The 16,287-nt window shown below is 43.0% G+C and overlaps 1 protein-coding gene across 6 annotated transcripts in view; it reads left to right on the top strand.

The window, feature by feature from the left end:
- The window catches only part of TIAM1 (TIAM Rac1 associated GEF 1), a 357,972-nt gene that overhangs the window by 170,270 nt on the left and 171,415 nt on the right, over positions 1 to 16,287 (top strand). For all 6 annotated transcript variants that reach the window (XM_058522998.1, XM_058522997.1, XM_058523001.1 and 3 more), the window contains one exon: positions 3,554 to 3,727. In XM_058522998.1, coding sequence (XP_058378981.1) covers positions 3,682 to 3,727 — 46 coding nt within the window. In that variant the 5' untranslated portion in view covers positions 3,554 to 3,681. The remainder of the gene's footprint in view (positions 1 to 3,553; positions 3,728 to 16,287) is intronic.

Here is a 16,287-nt window from a genome sequence, read left to right as displayed (position 1 = left end):
GATTAATTCTACTATATGCCTGTGCAGGTCTGAGAGAAAGTTACAATTTCTGTGTCATTATGATTTTTTTTGGTCCCCTTATGTCTCCCATAAATAACCTGGTTTCGCTCTGGCTGTTTGTATTTTTATTTTAATTGCAGATTCAATTTGTTTAATAGAAATAGGACCGTTAAGATGAACTTATTTTAGTAACTAGTATTTTTTATAGGAATTTTCCCATTTCATGTAAATTTTTAAATTTATTGGTATAAAGTTGCACATAATCATAATATCCTTTTATAAAATTTTTATAGACTGTAGTCTATAGAAATGTTTCCTTTCTCATTCCTGGTATTGGTTATTTGTGCCTTTTTCTCTTTTTTTCATAATCACTCTTGCTAATACATTATCAATTTTATTGGTCTTTTGAAAGAACCAGCTTTGGTTTTTGATTGTATTTTAAATGAAGCATATACAAACACTACCTCTTGTCTTAAGTTTACATGCATTTTAAAAATTCTGCCGTGTGGAACTCTGTCAAAAAAGATTTTAAGTCTTTAAAACTAAGTAGCTGAGTCTCCTGGGAGTAGGGAGGAAGACATTATGTATTTATCCTGATGTCTTTGACATAATGTTTTTCAGTTTTATTAAAAGATACCTTGTGTTCTTGCATATCATACACATTGAATCAAATTGTCCTAAGGTGGGTTTTGTATATTCACTGGGGCACACCCTGTGAAATTGCTTTGGAAACATCTAACTAGATTTTACATAAGAGTTGCTGGTAATTTAATGTGAATTGTAGCTGTTTCAACCCGCTTGACAATACAGCCTTACTTTGTACTAGGGCGGAGGAAATTTGCTGTGATGACTGAGGAAGAAAGTTTCATTTTGGTTCGTATTTAATGCACGGGTCTTGGCATTTTAGTTTTCTCAGAAAATCTTTCTGAGTATGAGGCAGTGTAAGAATAAAAACTTGGGAGTCAGAAAGAGCTGGGTTTGAATTCCTGCGCTGCTGCTTTTAGCTGTGTGGCCTCAGGAAAGTTGCCTAACCTCTCTGAGCTTGCATTTCCCCTACTGTGAGATGCAAGAAATGAAAACTGCTTTGGGGGGCTGTTGTGAGATTTCTCCATGAGTATTTATGTAAGGGACCTACCTTGTGGTTTGGCACAAAGTAGGCACTTAATAAATTGTAGTACATTGAGTGTTTTCCCTTCCTACCCTTTCTTGTCATCCTTCTAACCTCACAACTTCTCTCAGTGCCTTCCTTCCAGAAATGTCAAAGGTTATTGCAATAGAATAAAACAAAACCACTTCTCCCATTTTTTCTCTTTTCATTATGGGTAGGTGGGATTACGAGGGTCACTTTCCATATTTTAATTTTATCCTAGTTGGTTGGTGGTAAACTGGCTGCGTATGTTTCCCCTCTAATTTTTTATTTTTTGGGTGAGGAAGACTGGCCCTGAGGTAACATCCGTTGCTAATCTTCCTCTTTTTGCTGAGAAAGATTAGCCCTGAGCTAACATCTGCACCCATCTTCCTCTATTTTGTATGTGGGATGCTGCCACAGTATGGATCAATGAGCGGTGCGTAGATCCGTGTCCGGGATCTGAACCCGCGAACCCTGGGCTGCCAAAGCAGAGCGGGTGAGCTTAACCACTACGCCACTGGGCTGGCCCCTTCGCCTCCAATTTTTATCTCACCTTCCTGGGATTATTATTATTTTTTTGTTTATTTCACCTCCTTGAGGGTCTCCCTGCTCTGGTCTTATTTCCTTCCTTCCTCCCTCTCTCCCTTTCTTCCTTTTTTGCTATCTTTACAGTAGAAATGAAATGGGTGCAAAGCTCAAAACTTGGCAGAGACTGGAATGTAAGTTGGTGAGGTTGCTTCTATGAAGGCAGTTTGTTAAATGTAGTTACTCCAGAATTGAACTGGGAGAGAAATGGTGCTGATGATTACCAATATTGGTTTTGTGTTGCCCTTGCATTTTCCGAGACTGTTTTTCCAGCGTTTGGGGTTCCTTGGTACTTTGCGGGGGGAGTGTGGATTGTTTCATGCTGTGGTTGACCTCATAAGCAAGAAGGGAAACGAAAAGCGTAGGGCGGAGGAGGTTGGCTGGTTAATATTCCTCCACAAAGGAATACGGCATTACTGAAGTCGCCCAGCCTTAAGCCATTTGTTTTCCCTGGGGCTTGTCAATTGAAAAGGTCCTGGGGAATATAGGGCATAATTAGTTACTATTGATTTAGGTGCTGAGTATTGCAAGGGGCTGAACTGGGGACGGGAAGGGCTTATGAGCTGGGAAAAGGCTCTACAGGGCTGTGCAGACATAACTCATGCTCTGCCCACCGAGTGAGTCTCGGTTGACATTTTGTGTAGTGAATCGGCTCAGCTGTGGAGTTATTTTCTAAGACAACGGATTGCCTAGCTGCCCTTGGTCTGGCCTGTCCGCTGTGACCTGGTGTGCTGAGGAACAGCGCTGGTGCTGCTGTTTGTTCTACTTGGTGTTTTTATGAGAGTGGAGAAAAGGAGGTGTACAGTCTTCGTAAGTGTTTTGCAGTACCACTTCTCCAGTTTATTTTGATTCTGTTGCTTGAAAACAAGTATTAACACGGCATTCATTGATAACACCTATGGAGGAGAGATCATCACTTTGGGAAAGTTCATTTGTTTAATGGTTAGGGGTGGATTTTTGAGATCTTGCAGTGAATCATAGAGCCTCATGTGGTACCTTGGAATCGTGTGCTCTGATGTTGGAGAATTCTGACTTCCATCAATTAAGAGATTTTGGTGGGCAAGAATAACCATGACTGGGGCTGGCTCCGTGGCCTAGTGGTTAAGTTTGGTACGCTTTGCTGCAGTGGCCGAGGTTTGGTTCCCTGGTATGGACCTACACCACTCCACGATGGCCATGCTGTGGCGGCAACCCACATACAAAATAGAGGAAGATTGGCACAGATGTTAGCTCAGGGCGAATCTTCCTCAGCAAAAAAAAAAAAAAAAAAGAATAACTGCGGCCAATGAGCTTTCTACAAAGCCATAGTTGAATAAGGGCCTGGTAAATGCTTCTTTGATTATTAAAATACTAATTGCTTATTAAAATACTCATATCAAATAATAATTTATTGTCTACAACATGTGAAGTACTTTTCCTGTGTTACTTTGTTAATGTTTCAGAGGATAATCTTGCAACCTCTAGAGGTATATAAAAGATGAGCACAGGGGCCGGCCCCGTGGCTTAGTGGTTAAGTGCGCGCGCTCTGCTACTGGCGGCCAGGGTTCGGATCCTGGGCGCGCACCGACGCACCGCTTCTCTGGCCATGCTGAGGCCGCGTCCCACATACAGCAACTAGAAGGATGTGCAACTATGACATACAACTATCTACTGGGGCTTTGGGGAGAAAAAGGGAAAAAAAGGAGGAGGATTGGCAATAGATGTTAGCTCAGAGCCAGTCTTCCTCAGCAAAAAGAGGAAGATTGGCATGGATGTTAGCTCAGGGCTGATCTTCCTCACACACACACACACAAAAAGATGAGCACAAAACCCATGATGTTCCTATGTCTGCTCTTGTAGGTAGAACCACTGTGGACTGAGACCCACCTTTCTAGACCCGAAAGCCAGGAGGAGGAGGAGGGTTGGTACCATGGGGTGTGGTGCTCTGAATCCTAGTCTCTCACCTAGGATGTGAGCAGCCGCGGCGGATGGCACCTTTGGAGATCTTGAGAAGCCTCTCCTGTTTGGCATGGGGTAAGTGGGGCATTTGCAGAAGGCTGGGAAATGAGGATTCAAGCTTTTAAAGCTCTTATTGTCTTAGGATCCTCTCCAAATCCTCCTGTTGTCGGACAATAGGAAGTTCATTATTTGGGACTGTTGTTTTGGTGGGAAGATGGGTTGCCCATTCTCCCCACTGGCAATCTGAGGCTTTGAAATTGATTTCCTGGGAACCTTCTGATGCTTAGGATCCCGTTCTTGTTGGGTCATTCCCATGGACAAGCCAATCTTTCAGGCTTGATAAAGTGGGTGTCATGCTGCACCCCACGTCAGGGGCACCCGTGAGCTGGGTCTACTCCTTGTGAACGACCACTGATTTGTGGTGATTCCTTATGCCTTGAGTCACAAAGAAAAAAGATTCCTGTTGATTCTCAGATTAAACTGCTTTGGAGACTTCACAGGGTAATCTTCCTTCCTGTGTCTTCCTGGCTTCTCTCTTGCCTGCCCTCATGGTACCAGGAAAGGGGAAGAAAGAATTGATTTGGCTTGCAGCAGGGGAAACTTGGTATCAGAATGGGCTTTTTCTGGGACTGTTGGACATGAGATCATGTTACTTTTAACAGAGGATGAGCCTTCATCTAAACTGCAAAGTGGGTTTGGATAAAGTGGAATATTTCACACGGGCCTCACTGCTATGCTCAAATTGATGTCTTTATAACATGATGGGCATGGAGCTTTCCACTGAAAGGATCAAGTGGTGAACGTGCCACATTCACATTCACCCCGAGAGAAGGTATATGCTGTAAAGACCTTTCCTACCTCCTGTGTGCGGCACGAGACTCTTCTAGGGAAGTCCAACAAAAAGGGCTGTGTGCACTTCAGTTTACCTCTTCTGAGTGGGCACAGTGGCAATCCCCATTCACAGGGGAAGAATGATTTAGACCAAGCGGGGCTTTATAACCATACAGAGTTGCTGTGGGTCTTTTCCAGTTTGCCTTCCTGCTGTGAACAAACTCACCCAAGCCTTGTTAGGTAACATAATGCCGTGTTATTGAACATTTACCAGGTTTTGATAAGGCGATGGTTGGTCCAGAATTTGAACAAAATATGAGACTTGATGGAGAACCAGAATCACAAATGCTCCCTGAAGCATGATCTGTGCAATTTTTTAAAAAAAATTGTGTTGTAGTAAGAACACTTAACATGAGATCTACCCACTTAACAGATTTTAAAATGTACAATACAGTATTGTTAACCTTAGGTACAATATTTTACAGCAGATCTGTAGAACTTATTCATCTGGCATAATGGAAATTTATACCCATTTGCCCCTCCCTCCACCCCCTGCCAACCACACTTCTATTTTTTGCTTCCATGAATTTGACTACTGTCATGCGTTGCTTAAAGACAGGGATATGTTCTGAGAAGTGCATAATTAGGCAACTTCATTGTGTAAACATCATAGAGAGTATTTACACAAACCTAGATGGTATAGCCTATGACACACCTAGGCTATATGGTACTAATCCTGTGGGACCACCATTGCATATGTGGTCCATTGTTGACTGAAATGTTGTTATGTGGTGCATGACTGTATTTTAGATACCTCGTATAAGTGGAATCATGCCACATTTGTCCTTCTCTGACTGGCTTATTTCACATGGCATACTGTTCTCAAAGTTCATCCATGTTGTCATGTATGGCAGAATTTCCTTCTTTTATAAGGCTGAATAATATTCCATTGTATATACCACATTTTTTTCCCATTCCTCCATTGACAGATGTTTAGGTGGTTTCCGCATTTTGGCTACTGTGAATAATGCTGCAATGAACATGGGATTGCTAATATCTCTTTGAGATCTTGTTTTCATTTCTTCCAAATGAAAAATACTCAGAAGTGGGATTGCTGGATCATATGGTAGTTCTATTTTTGATTTTTTGAGGAATCTCCACACTTTTCTGTAGCGGCTGCACAATTTTGTGTTCCGCCTGAGCCTTGCAATTTTTAGTTTCCCAGCCAGCATTCCAGGCCCTGCTTTGCGGGTCTTGCTCTGACTTGTTCCTCCAGTCTTACCTGTTGCTCCTTAGGCCTGAATCCAGACCTACGGCCTTAGCCACTCCTTTCTCTGCATGTACACAGCAGCCTGGAGACCTCTCTTTCAGCATTTACATCACATTGTGTTATCATAATTGGGTTATTTGCTTTTTTTGAGGGGTAAAAATAATATAAATGGTAATACTACAACAATAATAAAAACAACAACAATTAACCCTTTGTAGCACACGCTGTCCGTGCTCTGTCCCATCCCTTCGGATCCACTTTACCTTTTGCCATATTAGCTCCTGCTCCGTGCTTTTCCTCCCTTGGAGCCTGCCACCTCTTCTCTTTGTTGGATGGCTGCCTTCAGGGGTTGATCCCCTTTGACCAAGGAATCCCTGCACCCCCAGGGCAGTCCTTAGCCAGAGGTAACCATTAGGAAGGCGTGCCTATTTCAGAACACCTCTGAGGGTTCCTCTGTCCTGTCTCCAGAGAGCCCTTGTGGCTCTCTTTTCTCACTCTCCAACTGGTTTTCTCTGGAAATGCTTGCTAATAAATAAAACACGAATTCTTATCTCTGGCATAACTTGTTCAAAGCCACAGAGTTGGAAAGTGGGAGCTAGGATTTGAACCCCGGCCAGCTGACTCCACATCTGCTCTTAACCAGACTGCTCCTATGTGTTTCTCCAAGGCAGAGCTGCTCGTCTTTTGTATATTTGCCTCAGCGTGAATCATAGTGACTGCTATGGGGTGTTCTTTAGGAACTTGCTTAATGAGTGGCTGAATTGGGCCACTCATTAAGCAAGTGCTGACCTCAGCACTGTTCCCCGGTCAGCCTGTCTCTGAGCGTTTGTCTACTCAGTTGCCCCCTGGAATGACCTTCCACCAGCTCTCCTTCAGATCAACTCAAGCCTGCCTCCTCCTTGCTGCCTTTCCAGTCCATCCCAGCCCACTGTCATTTTTCCCCCTCAGCACCAGTATTATTTGTTAGATGTTGCCTTCCACATCTTCTCTCCCTGCAGCCTGACTATGAATCTTTGAGAGCTGCGACTGTTTGCCTTGAACCACATTATAAATGTTTGGTGATTTGATTCTTTTGGGCTTAATCAAAACCTGGTCACAGCCGTCCAAAGAAATGCCAGGGTTGTTTCCAGATTCTGTGAATGAAGGGAAATAATGAGGTCAAAGAACAAAATTGAAAAAAAAATAAGCAAGGGGCAAATCTAAAAAATGTTAGCCCATTTTTATGTGAGCCCGTGTGTGCGTTTTCACACTGCAGCTGTTCAAGGTGAATCATAGAGTGATTGTGTCAGCTCTTGGCTTCAAGCACTGCGGCTAGCCATCTTCCCCCTGGGGGAATTTAAGCAGATTTATGGGATGAATAATGTGGATTCTCTTCCAATACTTGGGACGTGGTTTGACAAACTTCATACAAATGGTAGGTGAAACATGTCAAGTGTCTTTTTTCCCCCTGTTTGAAGGATAACAAAGGTGTCCCTTGGCAGAGTTAGGGTGTTAAATTTTAGCTGATGGCCAGCCAAACAGTCCACAGTGACCACTCCTCTTTGGCCAAATCGGACACACTCTGCCTCCTGGGTTTGCCCCTACTATAAGGTCCGGGAAAGAGGGCTAGGCTGCAGCTGAAGATGCAAAGGAAGAGAGACCACACACATTGAGCACTTACTGTGTGCCTGGCATTCTGCTAAGGTGCTCTCTAACAGAGTACATGGCTGAACCTCACAACCACTGTGGGATGTGCTATTTTTCTCTTCAAGTCCAGCTGATGGAACCCATGTAACTTCACTGAAATCACACCATGGTGGGGACCCTGGATTTGAACTGTGTTTTATCTGACTTCTAAACCCATGACCATTCCCATGCATCTTGACCTTCCTTTCCAGATATAAACAGAGGTAAACATTTAGATGACGATTCTAATGGTCATGTCGACTCTAGAATTCTGAGACTCCTGGGTTCGTTTCTGATCTATACCTTTTCTACTTTAGCCAGTTCTCCTTAGCACATGACCTTTCATGAATTTGGTAAAGTCAGTATTGCCTGAAATACCATGTTTAGGCAGGACTTTTAAGGGGTGGGGTGTGTAATATTTGAAAAACTGCAACATTACACATCTGACTTTATTTTTAGATGCCACAGGTGAAACATATCAAGCCTGTTCTTTGAACACCCTCAGTAAAGTTAAATAGTTTTATCCTTCTTTTTAAGAAGAAGGAGGCTCTCCAGCTGGAGTGAGGACTTTCCTGTCTCTGTCTTGTTCTTTAGCACATGCAGCCAGGATGTTGGTGCCTTGGGTCTCATGAAGCAGGATGGCCTGGATCCTTTCACTGTCCTGTCCCTCTCCTGCCCACATTGCATAAACATTGGCATGGCAGGGACAGATGGCCACTCCAGGGTCTCCTTTGATGTCACATTTGGTTGCCTGGGTAGGGGGTAGGGGTGGTTGCAGCCAGTCTCCGAGGGAGGAGAGGCTGACTGGGAAATACCCACTTGACAGTGGGTAAACAAAAGCTTAACTCTGGAAAAGCTGGGTGCCCTGGTACGTATGCAGGCTGGGGCAGTAATGGAGTCAGGTTTACATAAGTGTGTTTAGTTTGGGAAGAAGCCAGTTGGCTTAAAGCGCAGCCTTTTCTCTCTGCCCCTAATTGATGCTCCGCAGAGTTGAGTTCTATTATGAGAATGTGAATGGACTGTGGAGGGGCTAGGGTGGTGAAGAGAGTGATGAGGTGGCGGATAATTACTTGCAGAGCTAGAAAAAAATTCATTCCAGAGGCCTGGGTTGTCTTTGCTGGAGCTCAGGTGAAAGTACCTGAAGTCCCAGGAGAGTCAAGATAAAGCACTGGGGCCCTTATCAGTGGGACTCTGCTGGTCAAACAGCATCAGTCTGTGTAATGGGAACTGAAGGCTTTGATGGAAATAGGAAATCCAGTAACGAAGAACACCCAGACAGGGAGGGCATAAGGCAGCAGAATCATGCCTGAAAGAAAAATCAAGAGTTGACAGTATGTGACAATCACATGATTTTTCATGGTTTTAGCTTTAGAGGGTCCACTGGAGGTAACTGCAGTTGCCTACATGCAAGCCAAGCATGGAGTTCAATCAAAGTGGAAAACCCAGAAGCCACAAGGGTTGATTGAAAGCTTTTCCTATTCTAGCCTCTGGGTAATAACTGTTGCTATTTATTTTTTTTTGCATTTACGGAAGTCTCAACAAACCAAATTAAAGGTAATGTATTCAAGTTAACAGAGTGGCATCTAGTTACTAGGCTTCATATGGACTGAGAGGGGGGAGGGTGGTTAGTGCATTTATTTATTTTTTCGACAAGTCATTCATTGAGTAGCTGTGGGCATCGTCCTTGGAGGTGTCCTGGGAGGATTCAGTGAGGTGTGACGCACAGCTCACACTCCCTCAAGGAGCTCACAGTACAGAAGGGAAGAAAAGATAATGCCATGGGAAAGTTAAGAGGGGACCAAATGAGAGGTATCATCTAGAAGTTTGGTAGGGTCAGGACATTCGCCATTCTACAGTGGAATGGTGGAATGATGGGGAAAATTATTAACACTAATATTGTTGCTAATTTCTATTGCTTATTAAGAGCTTACTCTCTGCCTGGCACTGTTTTAAAGGCTTAACGTGTATTAACACATTTAATCTTTCCATTAACCCAATGAGCTATTAGCATCCCAGCTTTACAACTGAGGAAACTGAGGCAGAGAGAAGTAAAGATGGCACAGCCAGTGCACAGCTAGTGCCCACGTAGACACCCGGGCAGCTGGTACTCCTAACTACTCGAGCCTCTGTGGTTCTTCCCATTTCTGATTTTCCTGGGTTGCTAGAACAATCAGTGCATCTACAGTATTTATTTATCTTTAAGAGTAAGGGGCAAACAACTAATGTGGAAACTTAGTTATTTCTGCATTACTCTTTTCATTGTTTGGAGGAATCTAGATTGTGTGGATGCCCGATGGGCCGTTTTATTCATGAAAAGATCTAATCAACTGACTTTTTTCTAGGTCCTTGGAGGGTGATTTTAATTATCACATAAATAGTGTGAATGTGAGTGGGAGTTTTATTACTCAATTCCTTGGTGGTGGTTCGAAGAGTTTCTCTGGGTGGTTCCAGTGTCAGTATTGATATAGCTAGAAATGGTCTCCTGCTATGGCACAGCCATTTCTTTTGGTGAATGGTCATTTTTCTTTTTTAATTAGGTGATGGAGGGTATTTATAGTAAGCTTGGTCATTTGTGTTTAAATAAAATGATTATCATTATTTGCCAGTTACTGTTTATTTAATAAAATATGAAGGAGGGAAGACACTGCATTAGAAATCAAGAGACCCAAGTTTTCTGGATTTGAACTCTTTCTTACTCTTTAACTTTAGGTGAGAGAATTACTCAGGGCAGCGAATTATATCCTCAGGGTCCTTGTGATGTACAGAAGTTTCTCTCTTTATGGTAGTCAAAGCCTGTAGCAGGGATATTGTGCATCAAGACTCAACTCTTAGCTTGCCATTGCTGCATTATTTATTTAAACATGTTGTTTTAGACCCAGGTGCTGTGGCTGGATTTTATATTTTTGGTGTTATATTTAAAATATCATGTTAACTTCTGGTTGTGTTTTCTTTTCTTTCTTTCCTCTTTACTCCAGGAGTAGGGGGTTTAGGAGGATGAAAATGGAAACTAAAGAAGAAGAGTTACGATCTGGAAGTAATTTTCAGCAGTAGAGAAATTAAACAAAATGGGAGAACACACCATTTTGTTGCTAGATGGATAAAGGGAACATGGGAGTGCCTACTTGCTTTTTTCTCAGTAATTGGATACATTATACACGATTTTTCATTGAGACTATAGTTAAAAGAGAGGAAAAAGCAGATCTGAATGTTAAATATTTCCCTCTTCTCAAGAGCACGTCAAGTTAGCATTTAAACTAGGATTGCCTTCCTCTTATTTCTATAATTTGAAATCCTCCAAGTAAGAACCTCTGTTCAGGTGACCCCTGCCTATTTATCCACCTGGCCTCCTCTCTGGTCTTCTTTTAACTCCAAGTGGGACTGAGTGTGAATGCCCAGGAATACTTTGAATGTGGTAAGTACAAGATGTGGGAAATTCATCAACAAGATGTCAGGCTTGAGTACAGACATTTTGTAAATGTCTACGTTTACAGATGTAAGATGGAAGGCCTTCTAAAACACCTTGTGATTTGATTTGAGTTTTTAAAACTGGTATGTGGTGCAGCTGGGGATTCCCAGTCCTGAGTAGTATGGAAGTGTGGGGTCTTCCATAGTAGGAATGAATTTTGATGTTAGAAATTGTTGAGGATGAATTTTGATTTTAGAAATCTTTGCAAAATGGTTTCTTCTGGTGTATCATATCTTAAAACACGTTGGGGCTCTTGAACATCATCTTTCCTCACGTTTCCTCTGAGAGATGCTGTGGCTGATGGTCCTTGAGCAGTTGGAACCTGAGGGCTGCAGTGTTTTGATGCCGTGAGCTCTCCTTTTCTGAGAGATGGATCTATCTCACTTGAGATGCCCACATTTCTCTGGCTTTTGTATAATAATCAGTATGTGGATTTTGACATAATTGGTTGAATGGATGCATGCTTGCCTAATTCATTTCTATACCTGTGTCCAGAGACTTTTATGAATCTTTGTTTTAAAATTTGTCATAGTCTTAGTTGAATATTGGTTGAATGTTCAAAATGCTTTTATCAGTCAGCAATTTTTTTAGCACCTGCTATGTGCTGCCCTCAGCTCCAGACTTAATGGAGTTCAGGCCTGGATATGGCAGATATGGTGGATCTCTCGATGGAATTTACAGGCTAGTGGTACCAGTGGAAAAAATGGGTTTTATTAATAGGGACTAAAGAAAATTTTCAAAATGTATTTTACATTTCAGAGTTTGTAAATTTGTTTGAAGTGCTTGAAAAACCATAGTGTTGGAAATGGATTCATGTGTGTATGAAACTAAAACCAGACTTCTTTGACAAATTTAATTTCTCAAAAATGTTCTTAGAATGAGGGACTTTGCTTGAGAGTATGAAGCCTGTTTTGTCATCAGCGCACTAAGGTTGTGCTTTACATTTCTTTCTCTGTGTATTTTTACTCCCTAAGATGGTAGGGAGTAACATTCACACAAAAATCTGCACATGGATGTCTATAGCAGCTTTATTCGTCATTGCCAAAACTTAGAAGCAACCAAGACGTCCTTCACTAGATGAAGGGATAAGTAAATTATGGTACATCCGTACAATGGAATATTACTCAGTGCTAAAAAGAAACGAGCTATCAAGCCATGAAGAGATGGAGGAAACTTGATTGCATATTACTAAGTGAAAGATACCAATCTAAAAAAGCTACATACTGTATGTTTCCAATGATATGACATTCTGGAAAAGGCAAAACTATGGAGACAGTAAAAGAATCAGTGGTTTCCAGGAGCCTGGGGAGAGGATGCAGGGATGAATAAGAGGAACACAGGATTTTAGGGGCAGTGAAACTATTCGGTATGATAATTATGATGGTGGATATATGTTATTATACATCTGTTAAAACCTATAGAATGTACAACACCTAATGTGACCCCTAATGTAGAACTGTGGATTTTGGGTGATAATGTGTCATTGTAGGTTCATGGATTGTAACAAATGTACCACTCTATGGGGGATGTTGATATGTGTGTGGGGGCAGGAGACATATGAGAACTCTGTACTTTCTGCTCAGTTTTGCTGTGAACCTTAAACTGCTCTGTAAAATAAAATCTACTTAAAAACAACAACATACAAGCCAAAGTTGAGGTAACAGCTGTGAATTCTCTTCACAGTACCCAGTAAAATGTCTCTTGATCTATATTACATGTCAAAGTCCTTTGCAGCCCCTTTGCTTGGGCAGCAGGTGGTAGACAGCGTGGGGAATCTCTTATCAAACACGAGACTGATATTCAGAGAACTGGGATATGATGAGAATGGGGATTTTCCCTGGCACCTTCATAGCTGTGAAAAGATTGATTTCAAGTTCCTATTTTCTTTCTTCTGATCATGTACCACATAGTGCTGTTGATAATAAGGATGCAGTTTTTGGTGAACTGGTTCCTTTGGTAGATTCCATGTTAGCCAGACTTCCCTGCCTTTGAAGGAGTTGGGCTTCGATAGTATTTGAAAGTACTATGACCTGGGGACCAGAAATGGTTAGATTCTGCCTTGATCCTGTCACCTTTCCCATGAGGAGTTGCCAGGGGAGCTACGTGCACAGGGCACATTAACACAGAACTGAGCAATTAGAAGGATCTTTCTAGAAGCTTACCACAAAGTTTCTCTTTGCAAAAGGTTGTCTTACTTTTTTTTTTTTGGTGTGGAAGACTGGCGCTGAGCTAACATCTGTTGCTGTTCTTCCTCTTTTTTTGCTTGAGGAAGATTAGCCCTGAGCTAACACCTGTGCCAGTCTTCCTCTATTTTGTACGTGGGCCGCTGCCTCAGCATGGCTGATGAGTGGTGTCGTAGATCCGTGCCCGGGATCTGAACCTGCAAACCCAGGCCGCCGAAGCAGAGCACGCCAAACTTAACCACTACGCCAAGCAGCTGGCCCCAAGGTTGTCTCACTTTTTTGAAGTCATTATTCATGTCTTTGACGAGTATTTATTGAGCACTTCACTTTGTGCCATGCTCCCTTTCAGGACTGGTGGCACAGTAGTGAAGAAGACCCAGAAGAATCTCTGCACACATGTAACTGACATTCTGGAGGAGGAAAATAGACCATGAGCAAGTAGTTAAAACATGGAGTATATTGGCAGGGGATCATTGCCGTGGAGGATGATGAAGCAAGGAAGGGAGCTAGGAAGTGCTGGGAGTTTGAACTTTTGAATAGGGGGATTAGGAAGGCTCCACTGCCTAGTGACATTGGAGCAAAGATGGCAAAGAGTTGAGGGAGTGAGATCTTTCGCTAACAGACGGGGAGCGATCTAGGTACAGAGCAGAAGGTCGGGCCTGGCGTGTTGGAGAAGTAGCATGGAGGCCACTGGGGCTTGGCTGGAGAGAGCAAGAGGGGCGAGTCAGCGGGTGAGGACAGTAGGAGTATGGTCAGGGGAGGAGCCGGCAGGACTGTTGGTGGGATGGGAAACTTTGGAGGATTGTGTGTGGGAGACATGCTCTGATTTAGGTTTTAATAGGATCTCAATGACTGCAGTATGGAGAGTAGGCTGGGCTGCCTTCCCATTTTGACCCTGTGGCTAGTAATCCTTGTGTCTGAGCAGTGGTTAGATTTTGTTATTGCTCACACAGCCCCCATCCCACTGGTGCTCTTGGGGCTTTATTAATAAGTATTTTTCAACTTCTTTAGGCACAAATCTCTTTCTTTATGGTTAGAGAGAAAAAGGACTTTCATCATGCAAGGATAGTTCGCTGATGAGTTCTATAATGAGTTCAAGAGTGCCTGAAAAATGCTTGAAGATAATTCAGGGTTCTCTGCAGCTTGATATTTCATTTACCTTCAAAACAGAAAAATCCAGGCTGGCCCCGTGGCATAGCGGTTAAGTTCACACACTCTGCTTCGGTGGCCTGGGGTTTGCAGGTTCAGATCCCGGGTGCGGACCTATGCACTGCTTATCAAAGCCATGCTATGGTGGTGTCCCATATAAAGTAGAGGAAGATGGGCACGGATGTTAGCCCAGGGCCAATCTTCCTCAGCAAAAAAAGAGGATTGGCAATAGATTTTAGCTCAGGGCTAATCTTTCTTAAAAACAAACAAACAAAAAACCAGAAAAATCCTTCTCCTTGCACTTAGCTTTATTTCGCCTCTGAGAGCCCTTTCTTGCCTGTAATCAGAGTCGACTCTCCTTCCCATTACACACGCCCCTTTTTGGTTCAGGCTGCCCATCTGGAGTTTTAGTTCTGAAAAAAGTGCACCATTTGTCATGTGTGTTACCTTCCCACTGGGGCCACCTAAATCATGGCCTGCACACAGCTGGCTGGTCTCTGGGCCTTTCAAAAACCCAAACGTGAATTTTTTGGTGTTTGACCCTTATTAGCCCGTTTAAGTGGTGTATGTTAAACTTATCCACAGATGTTAGTTTACCAGTGTACTTTGAACAGAATAATAATAACTTTCACATCTGGTCCCCTTTTCATCTAGGGACCTTAAAACCCCAAGTGAACATTAATTAAACCTCACGTCCCTGGAAGGTAGGGAAGGGATGGAAGGCGATGGCTTTAATCACCACTGCAAAGAACTTAGAAGGACAGCCTCTGGGCCCAACACAGTAACAGGCATTTTGCATTATACGAATGTCTTTCATCTAGCATCTTAAATACTTGGCAAGTATTACCTGGTGGGAAGTGCATTCTGATGCACATCTGCAGGGGGTGGGGAATACCCTGGGATACAGGGACTGGCCCTAACTTCCCAGTATTATCATTTCAGAGGACTTCTTTCTTTCTAGTTCATGTGTTCTTATGGTTTATTATGGATTATCTGGAATCTCATGGTGTGGACTGAGGGATGGTGAAGTTGACAGGTAAGGCTGTTTGGTTTTCTTTCCTTCTTTTTGGTTTCGTATGCAGATAGGTAGGATTCCTTTTTCAATTTCAGCTGTCTCCCAAATGGGTCATGGGTAATTCTCATTTAGGGGCCTGAAACATCCCCTTTACCTTAACCCTCTCACTCTAGAAAGTCTCCCAAGTGAGTTGAGACAGCAGAAAGGCAGGAGAGAGCCATGTGTTTCTCCAGAAGAAGCTGCTTGAGTCCATTCCTGGTAAATGAGGGCATTGATTTAAAAAGTGGAAGAGAACAAAAACCAAATGAGAGAATGTTATGGTCATGTGATTCATAAGATGTAGAATTCAGCTGCTAACCTGTGGGAGGGGAGTTAAGGATCTGGCTGCCACTGAGATCAGAGTGTTTATATGCACAGCCAATCCGTCTGCAGTGAGAGCCAGAGTCATTTGGTGTGGGGCATGACATTGAACAGCAACTCAATTCAGTGGCTGGACTAGAGAACTGAGTATCAGATGGATGTTCCAGGTGGAGATTCGTAGGATGCAGCTCCTGTCTCACAGTGTGGCATAGGTGACAGGAAAGTCAATGCATAGTGACAAAGAGAAGGGCAATGACAACAATAGAAATATATCTAGGAGAGGGCAGAGTATTGAGGCTGAGAGTGAGGGTTCAGGAGCCATATTGCCTGGGTGTGAAACTGGCTTTGTCACACAGATGCCTGAAGTGACTGTGGGCAAATGACTGTCATTCTTGGGGCTTCCATTCCTTCCCCTGTAAGATGGGGGATGATGGTACCCACCTCATAGAGCTGTTGTGAGGAGTCAGCGGAGTAACGAGTGTAAGGACTTAGAGGAGTGCCCAGCACAAGCACATCTTCAGTAAATTGAGCTAGAATCATCCTCTGCATCATGATGAGCTAGATAGAATACACAGAGCCAGAGGGACGGACTCTGGTGGGGGAGGGGAAGAAAGAGCAAGGAAGACTTGAGAGAAGTTGAACTCTGAGCTAGGCTTTTCTTTCTCTTTTGTATGTAATATTTTAAAATAATCATGC

This window comes from Diceros bicornis, chromosome 27 (assembly GCF_020826845.1).
Source record: "Diceros bicornis minor isolate mBicDic1 chromosome 27, mDicBic1.mat.cur, whole genome shotgun sequence".
In the NCBI taxonomy this organism is placed as follows: domain Eukaryota; kingdom Metazoa; phylum Chordata; class Mammalia; order Perissodactyla; family Rhinocerotidae; genus Diceros; species Diceros bicornis.
The sequence above is the reverse complement of the archived record's forward strand: the minus strand, read 5'-3'. Positions and strand labels throughout refer to the sequence as shown.